General features: G+C 41.3%; 3 protein-coding genes and 1 long non-coding RNA gene across 11 annotated transcripts in view; 3 read left to right on the plus strand and 1 right to left on the minus strand.

Annotated features, from left to right (window-relative positions):
- The first annotated feature begins 208 nt into the window (after positions 1 to 208).
- On the plus strand, positions 209 to 7,557 carry LOC306835093 (retinol dehydrogenase 12). Its single transcript, XM_079361511.1, has 7 exons — positions 209 to 467; positions 1,081 to 1,196; positions 3,340 to 3,495; positions 3,607 to 3,711; positions 5,862 to 6,071; positions 6,791 to 6,983; positions 7,187 to 7,557. Exons 1-7 carry the CDS (start codon positions 457 to 459, stop codon positions 7,287 to 7,289), a joined length of 894 nt encoding a protein of 297 aa, XP_079217637.1. The 5' UTR covers positions 209 to 456; the 3' UTR covers positions 7,290 to 7,557.
- Positions 7,558 to 8,662: 1,105 nt separating this feature from the next.
- On the plus strand, positions 8,663 to 9,527 carry sec61g (SEC61 translocon subunit gamma; the record flags this gene model as incomplete). The annotated part of the gene is made up of 3 exons (XM_079361400.1): positions 8,663 to 8,802; positions 9,162 to 9,264; positions 9,421 to 9,527. Exons 2-3 carry the CDS (start codon positions 9,171 to 9,173, stop codon positions 9,525 to 9,527), a joined length of 201 nt encoding a protein of 66 aa, XP_079217526.1. The 5' UTR covers positions 8,663 to 8,802; positions 9,162 to 9,170.
- A 1,048-nt stretch (positions 9,528 to 10,575) lies between these two features.
- The window catches only part of tpk1 (thiamin pyrophosphokinase 1), a 51,579-nt gene continuing 35,703 nt past the window's right edge, over positions 10,576 to 26,451 (minus strand). For 7 of the 8 annotated variants that reach the window (XM_079361390.1, XM_079361388.1, XM_079361394.1 and 4 more), the window contains one exon: positions 10,576 to 11,330. In XM_079361390.1, coding sequence (XP_079217516.1) covers positions 11,185 to 11,330 — 146 coding nt within the window. In that variant the 3' untranslated portion in view covers positions 10,576 to 11,184. Of the gene's footprint in view, positions 11,331 to 16,977; positions 17,725 to 26,451 lie in introns of those variants that run through there. The other variant, XM_079361389.1, reaches the window with a different exon arrangement.
- Positions 12,299 to 26,451, plus strand: part of LOC306835023 — a 75,239-nt gene continuing 61,086 nt past the window's right edge. The window contains exon 1 of the long non-coding RNA XR_013780558.1: positions 12,299 to 12,802. This is a non-coding gene — a long non-coding RNA (uncharacterized lncRNA). The remainder of the gene's footprint in view (positions 12,803 to 26,451) is intronic.

A 26,451-nucleotide genomic window follows, 5' to 3' on the forward strand; every position in this document is an offset into this window, starting at 1 on the left:
TAGAAAAAGGAAACAGAAATATAACTACGGATGCTTGCAGGCTATTAAACCTCTCAAAGTTGTATTGGTATTAGAGGCTGCGATTTAAGCGTTTATTTATGGTGACTGTTTTCATATTTCGACCTGCCTGATAGTGTCGCGTTGTCACATCAAGCAGTGATAAAAAAAACTTAAAACCTCCTACAACTCTCTTGAATCCTTCAGGTAACAAGAGATAGCTGGGGGTGACGTCTTCTTCCCAATCGCGTGAATTTGTGAATCAATTATACGTCAGCTCGCTCCTGATTGGTCCAGTCGTGACATTCTGGTGACAGACGCGGTGGGCGGGGCAGAGGATGTATGACAGCACGAAGGCGTTGATGAACTGTGTCAGAGAGCGCTGAGGGAGGTAAATTCATTTCTGGCTGAAGTGGCTCACTTGGTCCTGAGGTGGAAATTTTTGGCTACTGAGGAAGAATGTACTGCAGGTAAGAAGAAATACAGAAAAAGAATCACATTTTAGATTGCTGGCAATTGTTTTAGAAGGAATGTTAGAAATTTAGGGGGGGGGTAACACTTCACCCCACCAGCAGATTTGGCAACAGATTAGACTTGTCGATCCTTGTTTTTCTTTGCCTGCTAATTATTTGTGTTGAAAGGGTTTGAAAAAAACAAAAACGGTCGATTGCAACCTCCTCATTGATTTTGCTCCTTTCAATCTGTTACACTGCACACACATGCAATTTTAAGGAAAATAGAAATGTTTTCATCATATTAACAACTAGTAGATATCACTTTGACAATTAATGTGTTTAAGAAGCTTACTTTCGAGAAGTATAATGTGCCAAAAATAGCACTGTCAAAGAGTCATTTATGTTCGGAGTTTGTAGAACAATTTAGTGGTTAAAATTCCACAAAGGATCACATTTTAGGCTGAATGTGTTTAACTTGACAAAGCAGATTACTGAAACAAACTGCAGGGGCTTAGTGATGTTCCATTTAATTTAAAGGAATACACAATTTTCTATCAATATACATTTTTTTTTATGTGAGAGGTGAGTCTTTCTTATACTGACACTTTGCTTGCTGTGTGTTGTTCAGGAGTGTGTGCTGTAATCGCTGGTCATCTGAAGAGAGGTTAGATGGAAAAACAGTCATCATCACGGGAGCCAACACTGGTATTGGAAAAGAGACCACCAGGGACCTGGCAAGGAGAGGTGTGCATGTCCCCACCTGCATTAGTCTGTATTTGTGGCATTCTCTCAGTGATGCATGTTTCATTTTATTTTCCCACTGTGACTTTAACATCCCCCTTTTTTCCCCCTGGAGTTAAGCAGGTCTAATACGGGGGTGGTTTAAAGCATGATCTTTATGTGTGCACTCTGTCCTCAGACCTGCACCATATAATCAGGTTAAATCCCACTTTTTTTTTTGCTTATTTACTTTGTTTCTGTGGGAATATCAGGCTGCAGCCATTGTTAATAGAACCCCAGGATATCTTAACCTCAAACAAATTTCAAGCCCATCACATTAGGTGGATGAAAGAAAAAGGGACTGAGGCTGTGTTAACCAAATGAGCGTCCCGTTTAACACTTCACCAGTTCAAGTGATGGAAGACAGATGAGGCATCCAGGGGACAGAGGGAGCATTGTGAGGGTCCGCTCCCCTAGGCAGGAAACAAAGAGAGAGATGGGAGGGTGCACCCAGACAGACACACACACACACCGAACACAAACACACACACACACACTCTGCAAATTTACAAAAAAATCTGTTTATTTGGTCTTCACTTGAATTGCAAGTGTATTTGCACACATCCATGGTCTGTATAGCATGGTCCCTTTTAAATGTTATAAAATGTAGTTTATTGGCACATTCAATGACACCCTGCCGGTTTTTTTGTGAGTTAATGTGCAGTGTGTTGACAAACTTTTATTTCGCTCATTTCAATTCACAACATACAACGTTTGAAATGTTAAATGCAAAAAAGAAAAAGTGTAACATGATGACATGATGATTACATTTGAAAGGATTCATAAAAGAAAGTGTTTTTTGGGGGGTACTATATCAGACAAATGAACCTTCTTGAATGTTTTCTGATTTGGGTTTTGCAGACATTTTTCATGTTGACGAAGTGAAATGCGAATATTTACTCAACTTTGTCAAATGACAAAAGTTAATGTTTGAAAAGGGAAATGAGGAGACACTTATATAATAACATGTTCGTCGAAAGATACAAAACACAACCAGGCATGACTGAAGTTGTTTTTTTGCATTTTCTCACATCTGCATACTGACATTATTTATGCATGCAGAACACTGTGTACTCATCTTCCTGCATGATCTTTAACTTCACACAGTATAACCCTTCATTCTCACTTTTTTTAGTCTATAGGGGGAACTTAGCTAACAGGGAAATGTGGGAACAATTGTGTTTTCCCATATGGCAGCAGCAGGGGCGAAACAAAGACTGATGGGATACAGACGCTCCGCTTCAACTGATTAATAGCTCTCCTCTTCCATAATTGCCAGGCACAGCAGCTACTTTGTGTGTGTGTGTTTGTGTGATGATTGTGTGTGTGTGTGTGTGTGTGTGTGTGTGTGGTGTTGGGGGGGGGGAGTCGTCTTTCTATGTAGTTTTTGTTTGTGTGGCTGTGCATGTTTAGTTTGTGTTTGCTGGCTCGTGTGTGTGTGTGTGTGTGCGTGTGTGTGTGTGTGTGTGTGTGTGTGTTTTGCTGTCCAAGCCCCCTTCTCTGGGCTCATTAAGGAGAACGCAGCGTAATTTGCGTCAGAGGTGAATGAGAATGACACAGCTGAGAGGGTCTTGTGTTCATGTGAGCGGGGCAGTTGGCTGAATCAGATGAATGAGAGTTTAGACGAGAGAATGTCAGAGGAGTTTCAAAGCACACACACACACACACACACACACACACACACACACACACACACACACACACACACAACAAACAAAGCACACATTTTTATGTTAGGTGCTCCCTCCTTAATTTGAGTAGGTGGCTTTGCCTGCCGACAAATGTACAAAGCTTTTGTTATTTTGAGTTTTCAAACCTGTAATGTAAAGTATGTGCCTTTATGTATGACTGTCAAAATGCCTGGGTCACATACATTAAGAGAGTCACTGATATTAAACCTACACTTTAACAAGAATAACATTTCTATTGACTTTCTTATTCTGCCAACAAACCATGGTTTCATGTTTCATATTTGCTGATTCTTGAACCTTTTACTTGATGGCAGTTTCACGTTTTGACTTCTCTTGAGCTTTACTTCTGTAAAATGTGGCAGGAAACGGAGAGGGCAACAATGATTAGGCTCTCTCTTATTTTCTTGTTTTTCTAGGCGCACGTATCATCATGGCATGCAGAGACCTGGAGAGGGCAGAGGAGGCACGGACAGAGATTTTGGAGGACACAGGAAATGAGAATATGGTGATCAGGAAACTTGATCTTTCTGACACCAAATCCATCCGAGCATTTGCTGATCACATCAACAAAGGTATTGAATTAATCATCTATTACGTTAGTCCCGAACAATCCCCTGCCATTTAATTAATATGATTATTGATTATTATGGACTTTTTCCTGCCTTTTTGTGTAAATGTTTCAGAGGAGAAACAAGTGAATATCCTGATAAACAATGCTGGCATCATGATGTGTCCCTACTCCAAGACTGTTGACGGGTTTGAAATGCAGTTAGGGGTCAATCATTTGGGTAAGTCATGTCTTTGTTATTTTCCTACAAAAAAAAGAAGATTTTTTTTTCTTGCCACCACAAAACAAGCTGGTTAAATATTGTACAACCAGTTGGACCAATATAAGCTGTTTTCTACAAGCTGTGCACGTTTTCACTGTATTGAATATATTGACATTATATTCTGTTTATTATTATTATAGTACCCTGTATATTCTTTTTACAGTCTATGGTATTAAACAATGGCTCTCTGGAACATGTGTGAACTGTGCTCGCACATGGTTGCCACACACGTGAACACATCCAGTGATTACATTCCTGTGCTGTCGAAAACATCCACGACATGTACACATGTACTGCACTTTGGTTAGGTCAACAGTAAAACAGGAAAGGCAGAACAATAGTTAAGAAATCAAGATGCCTTGAGAGAGTTCAAATTCCACTGTGTATGTTGAACACGGACAAAAAAAATCTTTAAATAGCAGATTAGTTCTGTGTATTTCTGGATAATTGTTTCAACACACAGCTTATATTATGTTTTCTAAACTAACTAGAGTCATGTTGGATACACTGGACTTATCTTTTTTTTTATGAATTGTAAAATAATGTGAATCTTTACTAATTAAGAGGCTGAGTGACACAAGCAAAAGGATTGCAAGAACAGGTAGGAGAGTGGTTGCCCAATTCAATTTATTGTACATGCTAAGAAGAACTAAATAAGCTAAGAGTAACGTGCAGTATCTGTTGGTGTCATAGCAGCCATGTTTGGTTCATACCCCGGGATGGGAATAGACTGTATGTTGACTACAAATAGCAACCATTTTTGACACTAGCATTGCATCAAATTGAAAATGTTCTACAAAATGCTGAAACATGCGATCCAACAAACAATGCTGTAAGTATGTTCAGCCATCACTACGTCTTTGTGCTGCTTCCGCAATGGCGTAATACGTCCGTCCGAGTGTGTCATTATTACAATGAGTTGCAGTGTTGTGACAGCCCCAGAGGCACGGCGTCCAAACAAAAAGTGGGGAACCACACGGAGTCACCCTGAGGCATGCAAACACTCACACACAGAGTGTTCCACCTTGCTGGCTTCAGCATTATACTCGACCACCATCTTTCCCCTTTTTCGCCTCTGTTCCTACTTCCAGTGCCAGCTCAGGAGTGGAACAACTTCGCCCCAGCATTCCACGACTGTGCGTTATACACTGCAGGCGAGGCGTAACAGGCATAAATATCCTACTTTGAACTGGAAGTATGTAAACAGATTAAGTGAGGTCGTGATTGGAAGAAAGACAGATTTGCACTTTGAGTCAAAGACCAGCTTCAGAGGAATAAACAAAGGGAGCACGGGAAAGAAGTCACCCAAGTTTGGCTCACTTTCTTTTGATTTCAATATAATATATTTCCAAAACTATGCAAATAACAATCATTTCAGTGATATGAGAGTATTACAGCAATGTCTGAGTTCCACACTTTATTTGGGCTCTATGCTCAGGCACACAAAATCCGAACAAGACTGTCAGTGCAGTGACAATCCTATTTTTACACATGAGAAACACACCAGCAGTGTGAGAGGATGCGAGATAGCATCCTGTTGGCACTGTCAGTGGTGATGTCTCATACAGTGTTACAGCTCCAACTGTCACAAGGATCTATTTAGAGTCCTTTTTATCAGACAGGAAGTTGTGTGGCTTTTTTTTTAATGTTGATTTTAGGTGATGATACGAACTTGTGAACCCTCTAAATTAATTGGATGATTTCATAGCAGCATTTTGCGAGGACAGTTTTTTTTTCTAGGCAGTGGATCCACTCAGTTAGCTGAACTGGAGTGTGTCGCCTGAGGATTTCTTCTCTTTGAGACATGGAGTACATGGTGGAACATTTGTTCTATACTCAGTGAACATGTTATGAGTGGGAGGTGCTGATAATGGTCTCACATTAAATGCTTCATCTTCAGATCAGCATCATGGCATTTGAAAATCTGTTCATGTCTTAGCTTTAGGATAAGATTTGCAAATCAAATGATTTAAAAAAAAGTCCATGGCAGGATTGTTTTATGAGGGTTTGTGTCAAATGTATGTCAGTAGGATGAGACAACAGACAGCATGAGTGTTTTTTTTTTTTCTTCTTCTTCTTCTTTACTTTGTGCTGCTCTGATTCCTCAGGTCACTTTCTGTTGACTCACCTGTTGCTGGACCTCATGAAGCGCTCGGCCCCTGCCCGCGTTGTTGTCGTCGCATCAGTGGCCCACACCTGGACCGGCCTACGACTGGATGACATCAACAGTGAGAGGAGTTACGATACCATGAAGGCGTACGGACAGAGCAAGCTGGCTAATGTCATGTTCGCTCGCTCGCTTGCCAAGAAGGTGCAAGGTGAGATTAGACGGTCATGTTTTCAACACCTACTGTACATGCATAAAAAGGCTTCATGTTGGGACAATCTTCATGTGCAGGTGTTTCGTCTTGACGGCCAACATCTGATGGCGGGAACATTTTATTATTAGTAGAGAGAGGAAGAGCCTTTGTGGTTTTTGCCAAAATATATCAGAGATGTATTTAGTTTTCTACTGGACAGCTTGCAAAAGTATCCATCTTTCTGTAGTTGACTTTTTTTCCCCTCTGTGGAAAGACTTCAATGACATATGAACCAGATTTTCACTGGAAATGATCATGCTGCTGCCTCAATCCTTTGTACTTATTGTTTTCTTTCTTTAATAGAAAGTAAATGTAAGAAATCACGTGAACCCATCAGTCTAATGCATTCTCCAAATGTGGAGTATTAGCTTTCAAAAGTCAGACCATTTTGTTTTTAGCTTTGAAATAAACACAGAATACAGTCGTAAGATAATAGAAGGAAGAAATCATTGAACAAGATGAAGATAGTATGGCTGAAATGATTATTGTTTGTTTTATTCACACTTTTATCAGACTCCCGTATAGCAGCAGTTTGAAAAGTACCTGTATATCTCTCCTATGTGCAAATCATAGAAGGATATGCATATGTTTATAACAAACAGTACGTGGTCATACTTATGTTGGATTTACGTTAACATTGTTTTGCATCTATGTGGGCGCCTGTATCTGTGCCGCAGGTACTGGGGTGAGTGTGTTCTCGCTGCACCCGGGGGTGGTGCAGTCTGACCTGTGGAGGCACCAGCACCAGTGTATCCAGGTGGCAGTGAAAATTTTCAGGCTTTTCACCAAGACCACAGTGGAAGGAGCACAGACCACAATCTACTGTGCTGTGGAGCCCCGCCTGGACAGTCTGAGTGGAGGGTACTTCAGGTAAACACATTATTTCAGCCTCACTACAATTGGTTATACAAGAGCATGTTCTATGCTGGCTTCATGCTGAGTGTTATTACCACCTGCTGACTCATAAAAAGGGGATACTTCATGAGGCTGACGGTTACCAATGTGATTCTTTTTAATGCTCCAGCAAATGCGGCACACAGTGTTTAACGGTCCGTCTGTTTTTCCATGCTCAGTGACTGTGCTCCTGCAGCGTGTTCAAGGACTGCTTCTGATGACGACTTGGCCCAAAAACTGTGGGACATCAGCTGCAACATGCTCGGCATCACATGGCAGTGAAAAGTGGCAAAAGCTGTGCAGTAAAAGGACCCCAATTTATGTTTCTGTAAATATGTACTTAATATGATTCTGGTCCCTCAAATGTCCTGAGTCAGATTAGAGTAGATCATTGTCAAGAGATCTTTTTAATTATAACATTTCAAATGAATCTTTGTCTTTAGTTAAATTGTATTTATCAAAAAAGACTGCATGATTTTTTACACATATTTCCTACTGCTTGTTCATAAATAATAATAAAAAAAAACATTTGAATTTTAAAAGAAAGAAATGCTTTCAAATTGTCTTTTTACTGTATTTCTAGATAACCCCCTGCCCCCATAAACTTTTTTATGTTTAAGGTCCAATCCTTCTTTTTTCCTTTGGGTGTTAAATGAGAGCATCTAAGCGTAGCATTGATTAAATAATAGACGTACTTACAGCCACTATTTCTATATTCAGTTTAATGTAATTCATCAGTAGCCTATTTGTTTGAACCCTGATGTCTCTCGCACATTATTAGTCTTTATTTTTTCACAAAATGTACCACTATAATAGAAGGTAATTGTAATTAATTTTACTGCAAGTGTAGCACTTGACACTGCAGCGAGTCAGTATGATAGAAAACAAAGTTTAGGAGAAAAGGGCAGACTTCTATTTAGAAACTGCATCTTAATCTAAATCACATGAGGGATTATTAAAGACTAAAGGAATGTGACTTGAGCAAGGGTTGGGGCTATAAGGAGCGTTGAACCAATGCTCCGTCAAAGCAATCTGTGTCGGCCCATATGTTGTTGATAACTGAAAACTCCAAAGCCAAAATATACCATCACAATGCTGGCATGTTCCCAAAAAAGTGATTTCATTATTCTAAAAAAAAAAAAAAAGACCATAAAGCTTTACCTATTCATTTACAGCTTTGATTTACATTTACAACTTAGATTAATTAATACAGACTGAGGGATGAAAATAAATAAAACATATACCAAAAAGAAATGCTATTGGCTTTTATTAGCCTTCTCTTGTGTCAGCGAAGAAGACATTTCTGCTCTTCTGTGAAACAAATACCATAAAATGAAATAGTCACAACTATTCAAAGGTATGAACAAGATAAGGAAACATACCATATGATGACATTATTACAATCAATATTAGAGTATTTATTTATAAAATACAAACGCACAGCAGGTAGTTCTGGTTACTTGTGGGGGTATAAAATAAAATGGAACAATCCATATCTTGTAAGTAATAAATATAACCTCATTCCTTCAAACTAACTTGCAGTAATGAAAGTGTAGACAGTGACGTGAAGACAGTTGCAGCCTTTTTAAAAACTAGAGTTTGAAAACCTCCTCGCCTGTAGGTGGCAGTGTGGACAATAATGTAAGGTCATAGAAAGAAAAAAAATAGGAAAGACAAGACTGTGCGCATGCGCGTCCTAAGTCTACGTCAGCGCTTTTAACTCACAAGCTGGTCGAAAGCTACGTGGCTCTCACTCGTCTGTCTGACTTCTCATCTAACACGACCTCAGAAACAGGTAAGAAAGACAGTTTCCTACTTCATGTTATTGTATTTAAGCAACTTTGTAACCCACTAACCAGTGTTGTTTTTATGTATTGTTTATGTCCAGTTAAACCCACTTACGTCGGCCTTATACGTTTTCTTACGTCAGCTAGCTCCGATAAGGCGGCTAAAGCAATTTACTGCAAATCATTTGATTTACAATGGAAGCAAGTTTTTTTTTCTTCTCGATAATGATATATTACTTGTGATAAAAGGACGATACGTGCTTTTTTTTTATGATTATGACGTTGTGGGTTCAGGGTGCTGAAGTCGACGTCATCACTGAAACCACTCCAGCTCTTTTTAACACTGGTCCTGTTTGTGTCTCTGCAGCCTGAAACGATGGATCAGGTCATGCAGTTTGTGGAGCCGAGCCGGCAGTTCGTCAAAGACTCGATCAGGCTCGTAAAGAGGTGCACAAAACCCGACAGAAAAGGTAGGTTTAGACTGTATTTCTTCTTGTATTTGGCCCTGTCTTTGTTGCGTTGATAGCAGCCTTCATACTTCATCACATTCAGCTTCTAGGTTTATATATGGGCTCTTAAAATCTTATTAATTTTTTTTGTCTGTCAAATGTCCCCCCTCCCTTCAGAATTCCAGAAAATTGCAATGGCGACAGCTATTGGGTTCGCCATCATGGGTTTCATTGGTTTCTTCGTCAAACTCATTCACATCCCCATCAACAACATCATCGTGTAAGTAGTTTCACTTAAACAGTGTTTAACATGTGATGTCTGATTTACAGAATGTGCTTCAGGCGTCGATGAAAACAAAACATTTAAAAGTTAGAGTGATGAAGAAGGCTCAGAAGCAGGGTTTGTCTTGATTAGATATTTTCTTTGGATGAAAGACATTCAAGTCTCACTGTGATCATCAGAGAGAGAGAGGCGTTTCTTATCGTCCTACCAGCAGGTCATTGTTTTATACTCTTGATGTATTTACTGTGTAAACTGAAGTCACAGTGGGTTTAAAGCCATTCACTAAATGCCACAATGTCAGCATGTATTTATATTTGTGGAACAAACGCCTTACAGACTAAACAGCAGTAACATTCGTCAGTGTTGTCATAACATACTAAATATCAAATGTTCTAGCATTTATCACGAAAAGGACACTGATTTAATAAAGGCTGATTAAAAGACCAAAAAGATGCATTAATTATATCTTCTGTATAACATTTATCATTTCACTGTTATTATAATATTTATTTAAAGAACATGTTGAATTGCCACTTCCTTTGATTGGAAATGAAAAATCCCTTTAAAATAATAGTTGGTGGTTGTTACACAGCTCATCAGCACACATAAAAAATCGGACAAACACACAGTGACTGTGGTGGAATTTATGATTTTATTTTTGTGCAAAGACTCGACATTGAACTATCGATCCATTCAGTGTAGTTAGTGCAGACATTTGATTGTTTTGTGTAGTAAGGACGTTGTTGAAGAAGTGATAGCGTTCCACACCTTTCCTGTGTTTCTAACGGTTTGCCTCGTCATTCAAACTGAACACTATAGGAACATGTTTTTGCATCCGTCTCACCTCTAACTCCCTTTTTTTGTTTGTTCCTCCAGTGGTGGTTAAATCCTGACGAAACCCAAACCGGACAAACGATTCTGAGATCTGGAGCTGATGAGGCCACGTGTTAATGTGCTGGTGTGATTGGGGACTGAAGGGAGGACATTTTTACATTCTGTGCACAACATTTCTATTTCGCTGTGTAAATAAAACAAATGGAAACCAGTCATCTGCTTCGTCCAGTCAACTCAAAATCTTTACGTGAACAGTTTGGTTTGAACCTTTTTTTGAAGGTCATAATTTAACAGAGCAAAGGCACACATCATTTACATCCAACGTTCAGTATTTCCTTCTCACTTAAACCTACAAGGTACCGTATCTATGGTAACTCCAAGAGGTCAGCACACTGTCAAAGGCACATATTGTACAGGCTGTGATACAAAGCACAAACATACACAGGTTTTAAGGATGACTCAGTGGATATGGGGTCTTAGATTTCTGTAGATGTTTATAATATACTCAATACTGAAGGCAAATAACTTGTCAGTCATGATCAAAAGAAGGCTCGTGTTGTGATGTCACAGAGCAGATTGTAAATAGTTAATTTAGAAGTGAATAAAAGTATACGTGTTAAGAGAAGACAGGAAGAAGAACATTCTTTGGCAAAGATTGTACAAAAACTCAGTAGTGCTCGAGCAGAGCTGATCATCACATCCGTCATTCTTACAAACGTTCAGCTCTGATATCAGTGATCACGATTACTCCAAACACACAACACTTGATTTTACTGCCGATAAGTGGTGAGATACTGACACAATAACGCACACTTCCTCAAGTGTCATTCCCGATCCGTGTGAATCCCCATGCTCCAGAGCAGAGGCTGGTCTGTTGTCACGGTTACGGGCTTCCTGGGGTTTCCAGGGGCGACGGGTTCATAGGTGTTTGAGGTGCTCACGAGCTTCCCAAACTGCAGGAGCTGGTTATCTGTGCAGGAGAGAAGGACACGGTAACAAGCAGAATAAATGAGAGCTGCTGCTTTAAATAGTCAAAGACAAAACGTCTGAAGAAGAGAGCAACACACAGATAATAAAGAGCAATAAGAATGAATAAAAGAAAACCAAATCGTTTAAAAAGATGACTTCCTGTTAAAGCAAGTGTGTAAAAGTGAGTTTTGAAGTTCCTGATTATTCACGCCTGATCTCCTCGGGCAGGTGGAGGAGGACTGAGAGCACCAAGGTCACGAGAAGGTGAATAAGAGGAGGGATCAGCATTTCAAAAATACAATTTGGGGCAAGAACTTCAACTCCATTCTTAAAGGGACTGTCTCGAAGTCCACACTTGAATCTGTTGAGTGTGTTCAAACTTGAACTGAGTGCCTGAGCGAGGTTGAAAGAACTCAAGGTGTTCATAAAATCTGTTCTAAATGTGACAAAAACCGAGAAGGACAGCGAACATGAATATAAACATAACCTTGAATATGAACCCTGTCATACCTGGTCAAAGCTGGGCTGGTCTATAGATTATTATTGAAAGTACACTGAGGGGTTGGAGTGAACAATAAAAACAAAGCTTGAGGTGTAGAGGGGATGTGCGATTGAAGCAGATGGATGAAATCAGGGAGGGTTTCCTTTAAAATCTTTGAGTTAGACATTTTACTTCTTATAATCGTTACAAAAATTAAAATCCTGACGTACTTCTTGTTGAAAGATCTAATGGTTGAAAGCCAAAGTAGGGAGAGGACGCGAGGATGGAGGGCGCTGCTTCGAGGGTTTCTATTGGTCAGTTTGAGACTCCATGCAGGTGTTGACGTTCAGGTGAAGGGGTGTGGCGTCAACAATCACGCACATGTACTTGATTACGCATACAACTGTTTGCTACCTGCTAGTCTGCTCTTTGGAAGGACGAGCGTTTCTAAGAAATAAACAAAGATTCAAATAGTCAATAAAATCCAATGTGGAGCATTCTGCAGGCAGACTGAGTGTGGGTAAAGGTCCAGACATAAAGTTTTAAAGATGTATTTCCCACACTTCTTTAAAAAGCTAAAAGGCCTTTAAACACGTTTTCCGACATGTCGGAGGAAGGGGGCGAGTTTATCCAAGATGACCGGGATTGTGGCTCCAGAGCGGACACACAGAGACAGGACTAGGAGAAAGTGACTGATGGCTGCTGATGTCAAGTGTCAACATGGAAGTCTGAGCCTCGGACTGGGGCTGAGGGCTGCACAGCCTGCAGAGGTCGGAAGGCCGAGGTGTCGGTCATCGCTGGAGGAGAGCTGCCGGAGAGGACTTTGTGCTGTTCGGAGATGCTCACCACCTCGGCCCAGAGTCACGTTTGGATCAGTGAGCCCACTGTGAGGGATCCGATCCGTTTTGGCTGTCCGGTGCCACCAAGTCCTTCTAGGAGACATGAGCAGTCTTGTCCAGTTCATCAGACCGCCGTAGGACCCCCTCATCCAGGTTAGATTTTGTTTGCTTTTTGAGTAAATATTGCTGTAGGGGTTTTCAGTGCGTATGTCTTTGCCTTTTAGATGTGTTGGCTTAAAACAGGTCGATAAAGTTATTCAAAAGTCCCATAAAAGGTCCGACTCGCCCAGCCACCAGGCTAAAAACAAAACATAAAACTCCTCAAGTTTTGCTTCTGTACGATTCAACAGATTACATTAACCAACAAGAAGCCCGATAAAGTAAATGAATTAATAAAGAGTGCGCTGTTAAAATGTAACTGAACCAGTTAAAAACAGAGGGGAACGTTACATTACTGATGGAGCCACCTCAACACGTCGAGACAGTCTATGCGTACGCGCATGCGCACAAGCGTGGCGCAAAGTTATTTTATTCAACGAATCCGATATAGGTCCTTATTCAGTTATTTCAGTGTGTGTTGTTTTCAAGCTGACAATGAAATGCGGGATCTTTGTGCTGATTTGACTTTGAATGATGCAGCTGTCAGTCGCAGGCTCATAAAGGATGTGGTCTTGTGTTCCTGTGGCACAGAGGCATGCAGAGAGGTCCACATGACTTCCAGCCGAAGAAATCTCGACCGAACAAGGCCGTCTGAGGCCAAGCAGGGTTTCACAATCACAGCCAAAGCCACACACATTCACAAAGGCTATTATTCTGAGGCCTCGGAGCATACTCCAACTTTGTGGTTAATGAAGTGATAACAAAATCCTGTGAAAGAGAATAGCCCACTTAAGCTGCCACGAACAGGAAAGGTGATCACTGAGAGGAACAGACTTCAAAGAAGACCGTGAGACCTTCAATGACACGACTTTCAGAAGAGGAGAGATTAATTAAAACAAACAAAAAAAAAAGTACGTGTGTGTGTATCTTCCTTGATGACGGTTCATAATAATTGAACTCTCAGTGTAACTATTTCAAAGTAGATAACAAAAGTGAATGTTCCTCAAGCGTTGAATTTGATGAACTCAACATATCAGACCTGAAGGCATCATTAGCTGGCCAACACTGACATCTGGTGGACAAACCAGGAACTGTCAACAGTTGACAAATTCCGACCATTATGACGTTTGAATCTTTAGACAAAAGTCAATTGCTGCAACAATTTGTCATTTGCATAAATATACGACTGGTAAAAGTAGGTTCTTGCAAAAATAATGAAACCACAAAGAGAATACTAAGCTCAAATGGAGATGAGAGACTTTCTTAGGAACGCAGAATCTGTAGTTGTGGGTTGGAAGTCTTCTGCTTTCTTATGTTCTGTAGGCACTGGCTGCATGCATAAAGAGTCTATTTGAAAAACACAAGGGCTAGAATGTAATCTGGCATAATACAAGCCTGCTTTCAATACATTTGAGCTTTGAAGACATTTGAGCTTTTCTTTAAGTCTTTTGATGTACGTCTGCATGCAAGCTAATGCAGCACAAAAAAAACTTCTCTCTTGCTTTTCAAGTTGCTTGTCTTCTAGATTTATTTTTGTGAAGCTTTGACATATTTGTCTTTTTTAAAATCTTTATTTAAAAAAAGCACTCCATCTTTCAGTCCTCTCACCCGTGGCTGCTTTTAGCATTGACTTTACTTTTCCAGCCATCTTGAGCTCATTATCTGGGCTGCTGTAAGCAGTGTTTGAAACGAGTTGAAGGATTAGCGCTCCCGGGTGGCACAAACCCCAACTGCAGTGAGGTGGTGTTTCCTCCCGTCCATCATTTCCAGCCTATCAGTGACTCTACTTTATTTTCAGTTATGAGACGAGCACTGGCGTCAGTTCTGCTGAATATTTAGTTTTCGGACGGATGACCTTATAAAGGCACTGGATTCCACCTTTCCACACTTTAAACAACACGGACACCACACCAGTCATCTAATCTGAGGGTTGTCACAGTAACACACATTTCACCTGAGCTACAGCGTCAGACTGCTTTGGCTCTTTCAGCACAAAAGGGGGAAACCGATGACTCAGCATTTAGTGTGATCAGATTCTTTTTTATACATACAGCAGGGTTTAACATTAAAATACACATCCCAGCTGGTTTTATAAGAAATAATTAATGAGAGATTTCTACAGTACAATGGCACATCGTGATAGTTTGCGACTGCTTAAGGGACATTTTCTTTCTTTTTAAACAATCTTAAACCTTTTCTGTGCACAGGCCATTGTGTTGCCTCATTAGAGCATCGTATTTCAGATGAGATCATGTGTTTTTTGAAGGCTAAATAAATGAGGAGGAGGTAGATGACCAGCCCGGTCCAGCTCACCTTAGCTCTGCTCCACCCGCCCTCTTTCTAAAGTCAACCGTCAGACTCTTCTGTGTCTATTTTCTCTTTGCCGATCTTTCCATGTGTAACGTTGTAATGTTTGGTCTGTGAGGGCCATGGGGAAGGGTAGAGGGGGGGGGGCAGTTTTAGACGGGGACAGGTGTGTAACTCTGAGACGCTGGAGCTCACCGTCCGACCTTCCCGACGTGTTGTGGGACTAATCGGAGAAAAAAGAGGTGAAGGAGGAACTGGGAGGAGGGATATCTTTACTGAGTGCTGATCCTTTCATGAAGGGAGAAGTACGTAGTGTTTATTTTAAATGGAGTTATCAAACATTTCACTCAGACACGTGAATTCAGGGTCTTGCAATGAAATACAGCTGTCTATTAAAAGTAATTTCAAAGTGAAGAAGTTTTCTTCTCTCATAAAGAATGAAAAGGAGATTATTCATTTCAACCTCAAACATCAGTGTATGGCAGACTATTAACCCCAAACCAACGCCTGATAGTTGCATTGTTTCAACATCCCCTCCAAGAGGCACAACATGAAAGGCATTCAAAAATAAGAACTGTATGAATATGCAAAAATAATCAGTTTCTACAAAGGCGTAAATGAACACAAAGGAACAAAGACAGGAGAGAATGAAGCGAGTCATTTGTCCACAGGCGGCTGCACGCACATCAAACATGGACACAAAAACAGTTCTGCTTCAAAGACGTGTGTGTGTGTGTGTGTGTGTGTGCGTGTGCGTGTGTGTGTCAGTCATTCTGAGTATTGACTGATGAGCATGTCAACTTACGACTCTCTTTACACAGATCAATAAGTACCGACAGGTTTGTGTAAGATGAACAAAGATTTCTGCGATGATTCACTTCAATATTTACATTGTTCAGGGTTTTCTTCAGTCAGCTTCTCATACACTGGACTGTCCTCTTTGTCTTTTTGTCCGTCTCTCTGCTCACTGGTTCTCACGGAGTCTCGGTAATGAAAGAGAAATAAGGAGTGTAAATCAAAAGATTAGAATCTTAGTTTTTAGTGGTTGGTTTTACAGTAAGTCGATGTGTATTAATGATGATAAATGATTATGAAAGATGAAGTGAGCTCAGACGGTGCCATATGTGTATTATGAGTTCTATCACAATGCACAGTTTTTATATCACAGTGGACTCTCAATGGAGGATGTTTCCAGAATGAAAAGTGACGGCTGGTGCAATTAACAAAACCGCCACCGGAGGCAGCACAACCGGAAGGCAACGTTTTTTTTTTTGTTCCCCCATTCAAACATCATGATCTCTGCGTGCTTCTTTTACCCTCTCACAGCTCTTTATCCAGTATACAAAAGGGCTTTCATGGCTTCATTAGTAATCCTCTCCTCAAAGCTGATAACGATCAATAACCCCCCCCCCCCCCCCCCCCATTGCAGTTCAGTCCAAAATAAGCGTCACACCCTCCAGTTACATGGACATGTTTGCTGCCTGTAATTGCATTTCCAGCGACACAGCCGAGAGGGTCCGTCAGCTGTAAGCGTATTTACACAACAAATTACCAGAGAGAGAGAGAGAGAGAGACTCCCTGATAATGGACACTGCTGCAGTGAGGTAAAGCTGTTGGAGGCCTTTTTAAGAAGAGACAGGAGACAGGACTGTCTAATTGTTTTTGCCTCTCTCTGAACTGTGATCACATCTCCAGCTAAAGATCACGCCGGTTCCTTTCAAACACACGGGGGAAACCAGCAAAGGCAGACAAAGTGTTCCATCACATCATTTGCCCGTTTCCACGTCATTGTAACGATAACAGAGCGCAGACGATTAGTCTGCTTATAACGAAACTGGTGACTTGAGATATTTTCCCGGTGAGTTTTGTGGAAGGAGAAAGCGTACACATACACCAGCAGTAAAAAAAAAAGAGAGGAGATTTTCAATTTCAACGAAACAACTGAAAAAAAGAAGGTTGCTCTATTAAGAAATCATGCATTTAAAGTCAGCCAGTTGTTAAAAAGCAGCAGTGTCCCTGGTATCTCTACCTCACATGCTCCCTATATGTTAGGCTATTTATCAGCCGTGACATCAGCAGAAGCTCGGGCACTGTTAGCACCATCTGCTGCGCAACGATAGCCGCCTCTATTAAAGGTTTACGGCGGCTCTGCTGAGTTTGTGCGGTGACAAACTACGCTGTGGTTCAAGTCGACCTTCACATGAGAAAACTTGCTCCGCTAGGAGTGTGGGACGAGTCTGCGGAGAGACAAAAGAGCAAACAGACGCATGAGAAAAATCGTGAATCTAGTTTTAAGAGTTTTTAACTGGGGGGTGTCGGAAACATGTCATGGTTACGTGTTGAGGTGTTTTTTCAAATAAAGGATCCCTGACTGTGATTTAGTGTGTGTGTGTGTGCAGGATTGTTAGGTCAGAGAATATGAATGAATTGTCCAATTTGACAAAAAAGCATGCATGTATGTATACTTCTCGTCTGTGATTGGAGTCTGCAGCTCCTCACAGCAGGTCACATCAGGCCGCTCTTCACTGCTCCTTGTGCGCGGCGTCAGAAATCTACAGCTCCATCAGTGAAACCATAAAACAGCACTTTTCCCTTCTGCTGCTACACTGCACCCACTACAGAATACATCCACATTTATTTTCCACTCTCTGGGACCTTGGTGAGTGAAACTGAGAGGGAGAGAGAGAGAGAGAGAGAGAGTGAGGATAAGGGAAATTCAGGGGGCAGAACAGTGAAATCATTATGTAGAAAGGTGTATCAGAAGAAAAGCGAGGGGGGGGGGGGCACACGAGTACAAAGAGATATGGAAAAAAGGAAAGAGCAAAAGGAGAATGGATGAATTTTCTTTGGACTGGAAGGATGAGACAAAAACACAAGGTGAGAGTATAGCGAGAGAGAATCAGGCCGGGCGAGGAGGAAAGAGAAATGAAAAGATAAGAGAAGGTCAGGGTGCGTGTTTGCATCTTGAGAAGCAGAAGGAAAAGGAGAGATCTTGGAGTAGATATGTCCGCCTCTGGCAGGGACACTTGGGTAAGACCTCACTGAACCTCTCTGTTAGACTACAAGATAAAGAACATTTCTTCCTCCTCCTTTGAAAACAATCCTTTCCAGTATTTAGATTGTTCCCTGAATACTAAACCTCCGAGCGGCAGCGCTTCGCCTCAGCTGCAGTGTCCTGTCAACATGTTATCAGATTTATTAGATTGTTTCAGATTTTAAAGCAGCTCCCCGACTGTTTCAAAGTTACACGCTGGAATCCAACCATCTGTCCTCTTTTCTCATAAGGCTGCTGCGTAAAATCGGAACCAAATGTAACGCCACAAAACGCCCCTACAAACCACAACACAGTGAAACCCCCCGCTGCTTTAGACATTTCAGCATGTACTCGAAGTGCAAAGCTTTTCTTCTAAAATCATATACGATATACGAAACGATAACGATAATTATCGTGATATACATTTCATAATATGACAAATGTTCAATAAAAGTTTGATAAATTAAACCTGTAATTAAACCATCCACTCACTGGGAGAAGGTGTGGGGGGAACGCTAATCCACCATAAATGTTAGTTGCCACTCAACATTAAAGAGAAGAGGAAAAAAAAAATCGACACTTGGAGATAATATCGCTTATTTCTTTTCCAGAAATAAGCGATAGCGACTCTGCAGAAAACCTCGTCAACAAGAAAGGCTGCTCAACTTTGGAGATTGGAGTTTGGAAAATTACGGTCCAACAAGAAACAGTGTAACGTGCTTTGTAAACTGTGAGGAAGACAAGTGTTAATTCAGGACGGAGGTTACGTCGTACATTTTTTGAATTGCGATTTATCGCTTGCGATTTGTCCCTTTTAGGCGCACCGTGGATCAGTCTCCTCAGTGTCCCTCTGTCGTCGCAGTGGTGGAAATGTCTGATTTGACAACAAACACTCAGACAGCTGAGCCGATGAGTCAAAAGTAATATCCACCTTATAATGAGAGCCCCTAAATTAAACTCTGTTTTGATTGTGCGTCAACTTTAAACACACCGAGATATGTGAAGGTACTCAGAAAGCTGCCTTTTAATGTATCAAATTATGATACAATGACACAAAAAGTCTAGCATGACCAAGCTGCAATGCTCTGTTACACATGCTGCAGACAGCACTGTTAGTATATCACAGAAATAGACGCTTTATTTTGGTGTGCGTGTCTCTTTAAATGCAATGAGCACCATCCCAACATTTCACATGTTGTGGGTCGATTGACACTCAGGTTACCCAGATACATGTTGAAAAACACTGTACATACTGCACATCCATCCAATCAGACTGCTCTGTATTTATTCCAGCTCTGTTTGCTTTATGTACAGGCTGGAGCATGTTGTGAGGGTCTAATTACATCACTCTCACTTCATAAACAATATGCTCTCATGAGCAGTGAGGGCCAGATTTCTAATCTTACCCAAAGTTTACTTTTAATTAACAATGCTCAATTGCTCCGGCTCTCTATGACACTCAAGATCTAACTCATCAAGATCCACGTGTGTGTGTGTGTGTGTGTGTGTGTGTGTGTGTGTGTGTGTGTGTGTGTGTGTGTGTGTGTGTGTGTGTGTGTGTGTGTGTGTGTGTGTGTGTGTGTGTGTGTGTGTGTGTGTGTGTGTGTGTGTGTGTGTGTGTGTGTGTGTGTGTGTGTGTGTGTGTGTGTGAGAATGCTTCTAATGTTGCATTAATCTGTGTGTGTGCCTGTGTCTTTGTGCCGCACAGGGAGAATGAGTAAAGAAACCCCATCTGGTGGGTTGTTTCAAGGTCGATTCTCGTTCTGATGTCATTTTACACACGGTCTGAAATAGCAAGTGAGACTAGCTTTATCTTTTTAATATGTTTGGTATTTGGAGGACTGAAGTAAGTGACACAAAGAGTCAGAGGAATAAAAACACACCTGATACATTAATGGATCAACGTGTGTGGGTGTCTGTGTCACACATGTAAAGTGTATATTTGAGTGTTTCTGTTGGACATTACAGATTAATGATATTACTATAGCTGTGAGATAGACAAGTTCAAGGTCTGCGTCGTTTGAAATTAATATCTTTTTATATAAATCTGTACCGATGAAATGTGGGCTCACTAGTGCTCGAGGGAACTGAGCTGAAATATTCTGATGAAGCTCATGAGACGGGATCAAATGTTCTGAAGAGTTTTTCATCAAGAACAGGTTGGGACCAATCTTGAGGCAACCTCTGGGGTTGAAAAATGAAGCCATTGTGGAAGTGCAAAATCCTGCATGTTTGTCAAGGGTCCGCTTGAGGCTGGCTCCAGGAGCCCGGAAGTTACATACACATCCATTTATTTATATATATATATATATATATATATATATATATATATATATGCTGACATGAATGACAGACGGGCGCGATGTAGCGGTCGGTCAGGAGGCTTAAAAACCCGCCTCAGCTCCAGCTCTGCAGCCTGTCGTCAAGTCGAGACTGAGACAGGATGTCCAGCATGGAGGCTTTCGCTGAAGAGCCCGGGTGAGACGGGTGACTCAGTCCATTCACAGTCTATGGTCAGGACACAAACTCCTTTTTTAAGGTTACTAAATAGTTCTTAAAAATGTGCTCACTTTGTAGAACTCAAAAGCAAACCTTTGATCCTGAGTTAAGCCTGCCTCTAATGAACAACACTTTTAACACACGTGAAGATTCAGTGAGACAGATCTTGATATTGTAAAAGCACGCACACTGCCTAATATTTGTATTCTTTAGTTCTATTGCCTAAGTCTGGCGTGCATGTGTTCTTTATTGTGTGTCCATGCTCATGAGTGCATGGATTTTAGAGCCTGATCGAGCGAGTGTTATAAGGAACAGTGTTGTGGAGCACAGGCAGCCTCTTTGCATATCAAGCTGAACGGAAATCTCGGCCTTTCTATCATCAGTGGGCTGACAGCCATTGTTCATCGTCAACGGATGTTTTTTATTGCTATGTGTCACACCACACACACACACACACACACACACACACACACACACACACCAATACATATAAGGAAATGAATCCGAAGAGCCGAAGGAAACAATTTGCACATATGCATGAGCAATCTGTATTTTCACGAAACAAAGGCACACAATGTAGAAAAAACAAGCACTCACACGATGTGGGGACGAGGCGTGATTTGGATGACAAGGATTCTACTTTGTTGTTCGTTAGGATCCATACAATGCTGTTAGGATCCATACAATGCTGTTAGGATCCATACAATGCAAAAAAAAAAGAACCCATGACCAAGTGGGTTTTAACAAATGCACACACTCAGGCACAGTGCCAGAAGTCATGCCTCTGCTGCTGGAGGTTGAATGTGTTTTAATATGAAGCTGTCAGATAAGAGAGGGTTGAGTCCCAGACAAAAGGACTGAGGAGGATTTTCAGCTGCATGCATGCGCATAACACACACACATGATCCTATTTAAGGGCTTTAGTCGATTTCCATCCATCTATTAAAGCTCCAGCATCCCTTTTGCTTTTTAAGGAACATGTCGGAGGTAGACAATGAGAGAAGTATGAAGTGAGTGTCGGTCATTTAGACCCAGGCTTCCAAGCTCGCCTTTGTCTTTCTAAACAACCGGACTTGTTTGGAGTTTTTAGATTGTATGCTTCTTAGAAAAGCCAGAAAATTGCCCCCACAGACGCCGACTCTTATTACGCAACAGTGTCAGAACAGCAAAAGAGGTACGCAAGTTGGACGATTTCAACTTGAATACAAGCGCGTTGTAAAATCGAGGCAGCAGTGGCCACTCTCCTGTAGCTACATGTCCAAAGCGTCCCTGGGCAAGACACTTTTCAAGTTGTTCCTGTTGCTTCGTCGACGGCGTGTGAATGTTAATGAATGGGATTAGTTACCTCTGATGGTCACTGTAGGTCTGACTTGAGGTGTAACCGACATCCAGTCCTTTTGACAGCAGCAGCACAGATTGGACTGACAAAGTCATCATAGGTTGAGATTGTCAATAAAAACATTTAAACATTTAAACATCTCTGCTGGTGGAATTCTGTACAGTTGATTTGATTTGAAACATTCCTTCGTCTTCTTGAATCCAGACGGTCTTTTTCAGAACGTCCTTCACTCTGCATTCGTCTGTCTAATGAGTAAAGATGTGAGGTATTTATGGGTGCTTTCAATGTCTGCCAAAGAAAGCTTCCCCGCCCAAATGAAACTCTTATTATCACTAATGTAAATGTGCTGAATAATTCTACTGAAGAAACGCCGTAAAGGCAAAGAAAAGGGAAACCTCAGATAAGAGAGAAAACCTTGTGAAAGTGTAAGGCTTTTAAAATATTTGAGAATTTTCAAAGAACATCTCTTCAATAAGAGTTCTGAAATGCACTGCAGCCTTCAAGTTTGGCAAACCCACCAACTTTTCCCTCTAGAAGTGTTTTCAACTTTACTTTATACTTGCATAATAATGTCATGGTTTTATAAAAAGTTGACTTCTTCGTATGCAGAGGATGTACCCAAAAAAAACCAGTTAACGGAAGAACGTGCGACATTTCATACACAAATACATCAGAAATACTCTCTTAATCACGACTGTCTGCAATAAGTGAGAAGAGTGACTCCCGAGCTGGCTGTGTTGTTGTCGCAGCTGTGTTTACATCATGGCCGGCTTGTCCTCTTATGTACGAAAGCGGTTTTAGTCGACGACTGGAGAAAAGCTACTCACTGCCAATTGGAAAGTCGCGTTAGCGTTTTAAGATCATGGCTACATGCGACTTGAAGCTACGAGCTAACGAAAGTGTCCTAACTTAAACAGATATGGATGTAAAGATTAAATTGTGAGGCTCCTCTAAAACAATTAATCGCAATACTTTTTCAAACAGCAGAGGGCGCCATCTGACTAACGTTATGTGAGCATCTGTAGAGCACAGGCAGTTGGTAACATGAAGGCGTTGTCATGGCAACTGCAGAGCAAGATTTGGAAATTGAGGAGGCGCCACCGTGTCATAATCAGTCTCATTTTGTAAAATAAATTAGAGAATGGTATCGTGAAGCTTCTCGTAAATTGAGTGAATCGCGTCATCCCTACTAACACAACAATGCAGCATAGGACAAATGTGTCTATTTGATTGGTCCTTCATGTGAATGGAGAGGAGTTGGAGGTGTGTTGCTGGAAGAAGAGTGGAGGCTTCAGTTTAGTGAAGGTGTCGCCAAAAAACAAATGTTTTCGGTTCTATGCTGGGGCTCCAGGGCGACAAAAATAGTGCCTCCGAGTAAAGCCCGGAAAGATGGTCTGACCTGTACATCTGCTTAAAGTTCAAAATAAGCTTCATCTCCTTCCCTCATCCAACCTAGAGTGGTGTTGAGGTCTAATATCAAACTCTGCAAACGATGGCACATTTGAACCATCTCAGGGAAACTTGTACACACGGAATAATAAAAGAACTTGACATCGAGCAGTTACATAAGCAAACCCTATGCACTTGAGCTGTTAATGTATTAAATCTGTTGTGTTATAAATAACTGAGGACTCTGGTGGGTTGAATGTATTCATGTCCTTTCTGGGCACGCTTTGAAAAAAGCTTTTCATTTTCACTTTGATCTGGGTCTGTGTGTTTGGCATTGCAGGTCTTTTTGGTAACACTTTGTTGTCTAAACCGATAGACGGTAGAATGTGGCCTCCCTGATGCTTCAAAGGACGCAAAAGAAAGCACTAATGACTTTGGCTTCATGGGTTTGGCACTCGTTACCTAGCAGGGATGAATAGTGCACGTAAAAATTCTGATCTGTCACATCACTGCTGCAGCACTTACTGTGTGTGTGTGTGTGTGTGTGTGTGTGTGTGTGTGTGTGTGTGTGTGTGTGTGTGTGTGTGTGTGTGTGTGTGTGTGTGTGTGTGTGTGTGTGTGTGTGTGTGTGTGTGTGTGTGTGTGTGTGTGTGTGTGTGTGTGTGTGTGTGTGTGTGTGTGTGTGTGATGAACTGGATATATCTCTCCAAGATTTATTGCCACACCCTGCCAAACGTAATCAGAGTAAATAAATCCAGGTTAGAGAGTGTACATCAAATCATCTATTTACAAAGAGAGACGTACATTATCAGAAGATTTCTGTGCTGTAGCTGAGCACGTCAGTAGCTGTGGAGACTCGGTGGGGTCTCTTTATGTGAGATTAATGTTACAGTCGGGCGGGCCCACTGGCGCTCGTTTTCTGCAGGGCAGAGCAAGGGCAATGGAAAGCACACGAGCGGAGAAAATCAGCAGGGAAAAGTGGAGGTTAGGGGTACTTACAGCAAACAAATTGGCCGGAGTCTTAAAATGTAACTGCAGGCAACTCCAATCAACAATCAGAGCCCGGCTGACAAGAGCCCAGTCTGAGTGGATGAGTCTAGGCATGACCAATCAAGAGGGCAAAGAGCGCACCCTTATTTTGCATAATTATTGATATCAGCAACCCACTTTGAACCTCATAAAGAGAGGGGAATTAGGAAAAAAAAAAAAAAAAGGGTCAGAGCCGCCACAGTTTAAGCTTCCAGAAAGGAGAACTTACAGCTGGAATTTTTGATGTTTTTACTTCATAAGGAACGCATGCAATTTCACAATGCATTATGCTGACCATTACTGACCCTGCTAGACTTCAAATATGATCATCTTCAAACCCAGATTAAATCGACCCTACACTTTTGCATCCAGAACTAAAAAGAAAAGTCTGTAGTAGAAGCCTGAGGGTTAGTGCTAAAGACCTGAAAAAGATTTACCTTTCAGAGCTTTTATTCACTGTCTGTTTAAACTTCTCATGAGAACTGAACCGCTTTGTGAGCTTGAACTTTATTATTGAGCCAAAAAAAAGAAGAAAGTCAGATCTCTCTGTAGAAAACTCAACTTACGCAGTATGGGGTTCATTTAGAGTCCACATTGATGTCCCAAACTACACAGCATGTTTTAATAATTTTGTATTTTAGGGTTAAGGAATACAGTGTGAGGCTGCAGTTTCTTTTGTTTCAGCTCTTCTGGTGGAAATCAGCAGGGAAGCTTCCGAGGCTTCAGGTGAAAATGAACACGATGGCAGCAGAGAGGGATAAATGCTGCTTAGGGATGCAGGGCCAGTCGTAATCCTTGGACTGGCTGCTGGCTCTTACTCTAAGTTTACAGATTGGTGGAAGGCGCTGATCTGTCCAGTCAACAATCTGTTTGTTCCTCTAGAATTGAGGTCTCATTAATGTACAGTATTTTAAGTGTTGTTTGTATTTCTGTGAATATCAGACAACGAAGACAAGCGTGGACTGCAGAGAAAAGATCTTTTGTAATCAGGAATTTAATGATTGGAACGACAGTGAGCGTCAAAAACCATCAGCAGGTGTTATAAAAAAAGTTCAGCAGAGTCATCTGTAGATGCGTATGCATATAGTTTCCTGCTTAAAGCTCCCAAAACTTTCTCTAATCCCCCGCTTCCTGCTGCGTGTCAGGATCCTTCACATCAAAAGAACGACGCCTGCCATCTCTGTCTCGCTCCCTCTCATGTGTCATAACATCCACAATCTGGTTTCAACCTCCGCTCTCCGAAAATCCCTCTTTTTTTCTCCTTTAGTCGCTCCTTCCCTGCCAACCCCGTCTTTTGTTTCTTCCAAGCTTCCTTTTCCTGTTTCTTCTCACTCAGCTGTTCTGTGTGCTGCTCGGGGATGACTAGTCCTTGCTCACATACTAACCTGTTAACCCTGGTCAGAGCATTGGAGTCTTAGGTGGAGTGTGAGAAATACAACCATTTTTTTTTCCATAGCCTAAGAACCCCGCCAGTCACACACATTTTTACAGGGGGGGAGGGCGTTCACTTCAATCTTTTTATATCAAGTAAAATGCAAAGAGTTTAAAGCAATCAAAAAGACTCTCTCTCTCTCTCTGTCTCTCTCTCTCTCTATTTCCAAACTATCCATTGTCCTGTCTCTTAAATAAAAGTAAAAAAAAGAAAAGTCAACTGAGCCTGAAACAATGGATGGATCTGATTGGTCCTCGGTCTTGTAATACTATAAATATTACATATTTCAAGGAAGAGTAGAGTGACGCTGACAGCTGCTTTACAGAGAAGGAAAGGCACCTTCCTAAAGATGGCCATGTCCAACAAATATTCTCAAGAGCCTAATACTTTGTTGTATTTAGATAATATAGTAATATAAATTTTAGCTGGATGACTCGAGTGGAGTCGACCCTGTGATTTATTATTACATGTGATTGGAAAGACGAGGCTTGTGTGAATGCAAAACAGGAGCATGAAATGTAAACATTGATTTCATTTAGGAATAAGACAATGAGCCAGCGTGCGCTTTGAAACGAGAAGGTTTCAAGGTCACTCATTTACAACCACAAGCAGAAGCAATATATACTGTATGTGCACAGACGGTATTTACTGACATTTTTCCCCAGGGGGGGATT

Source organism: Symphodus melops, assembly GCF_947650265.1.
Source record: "Symphodus melops genome assembly, chromosome: 14".
Lineage (NCBI taxonomy): Eukaryota > Metazoa > Chordata > Actinopteri > Labriformes > Labridae > Symphodus > Symphodus melops.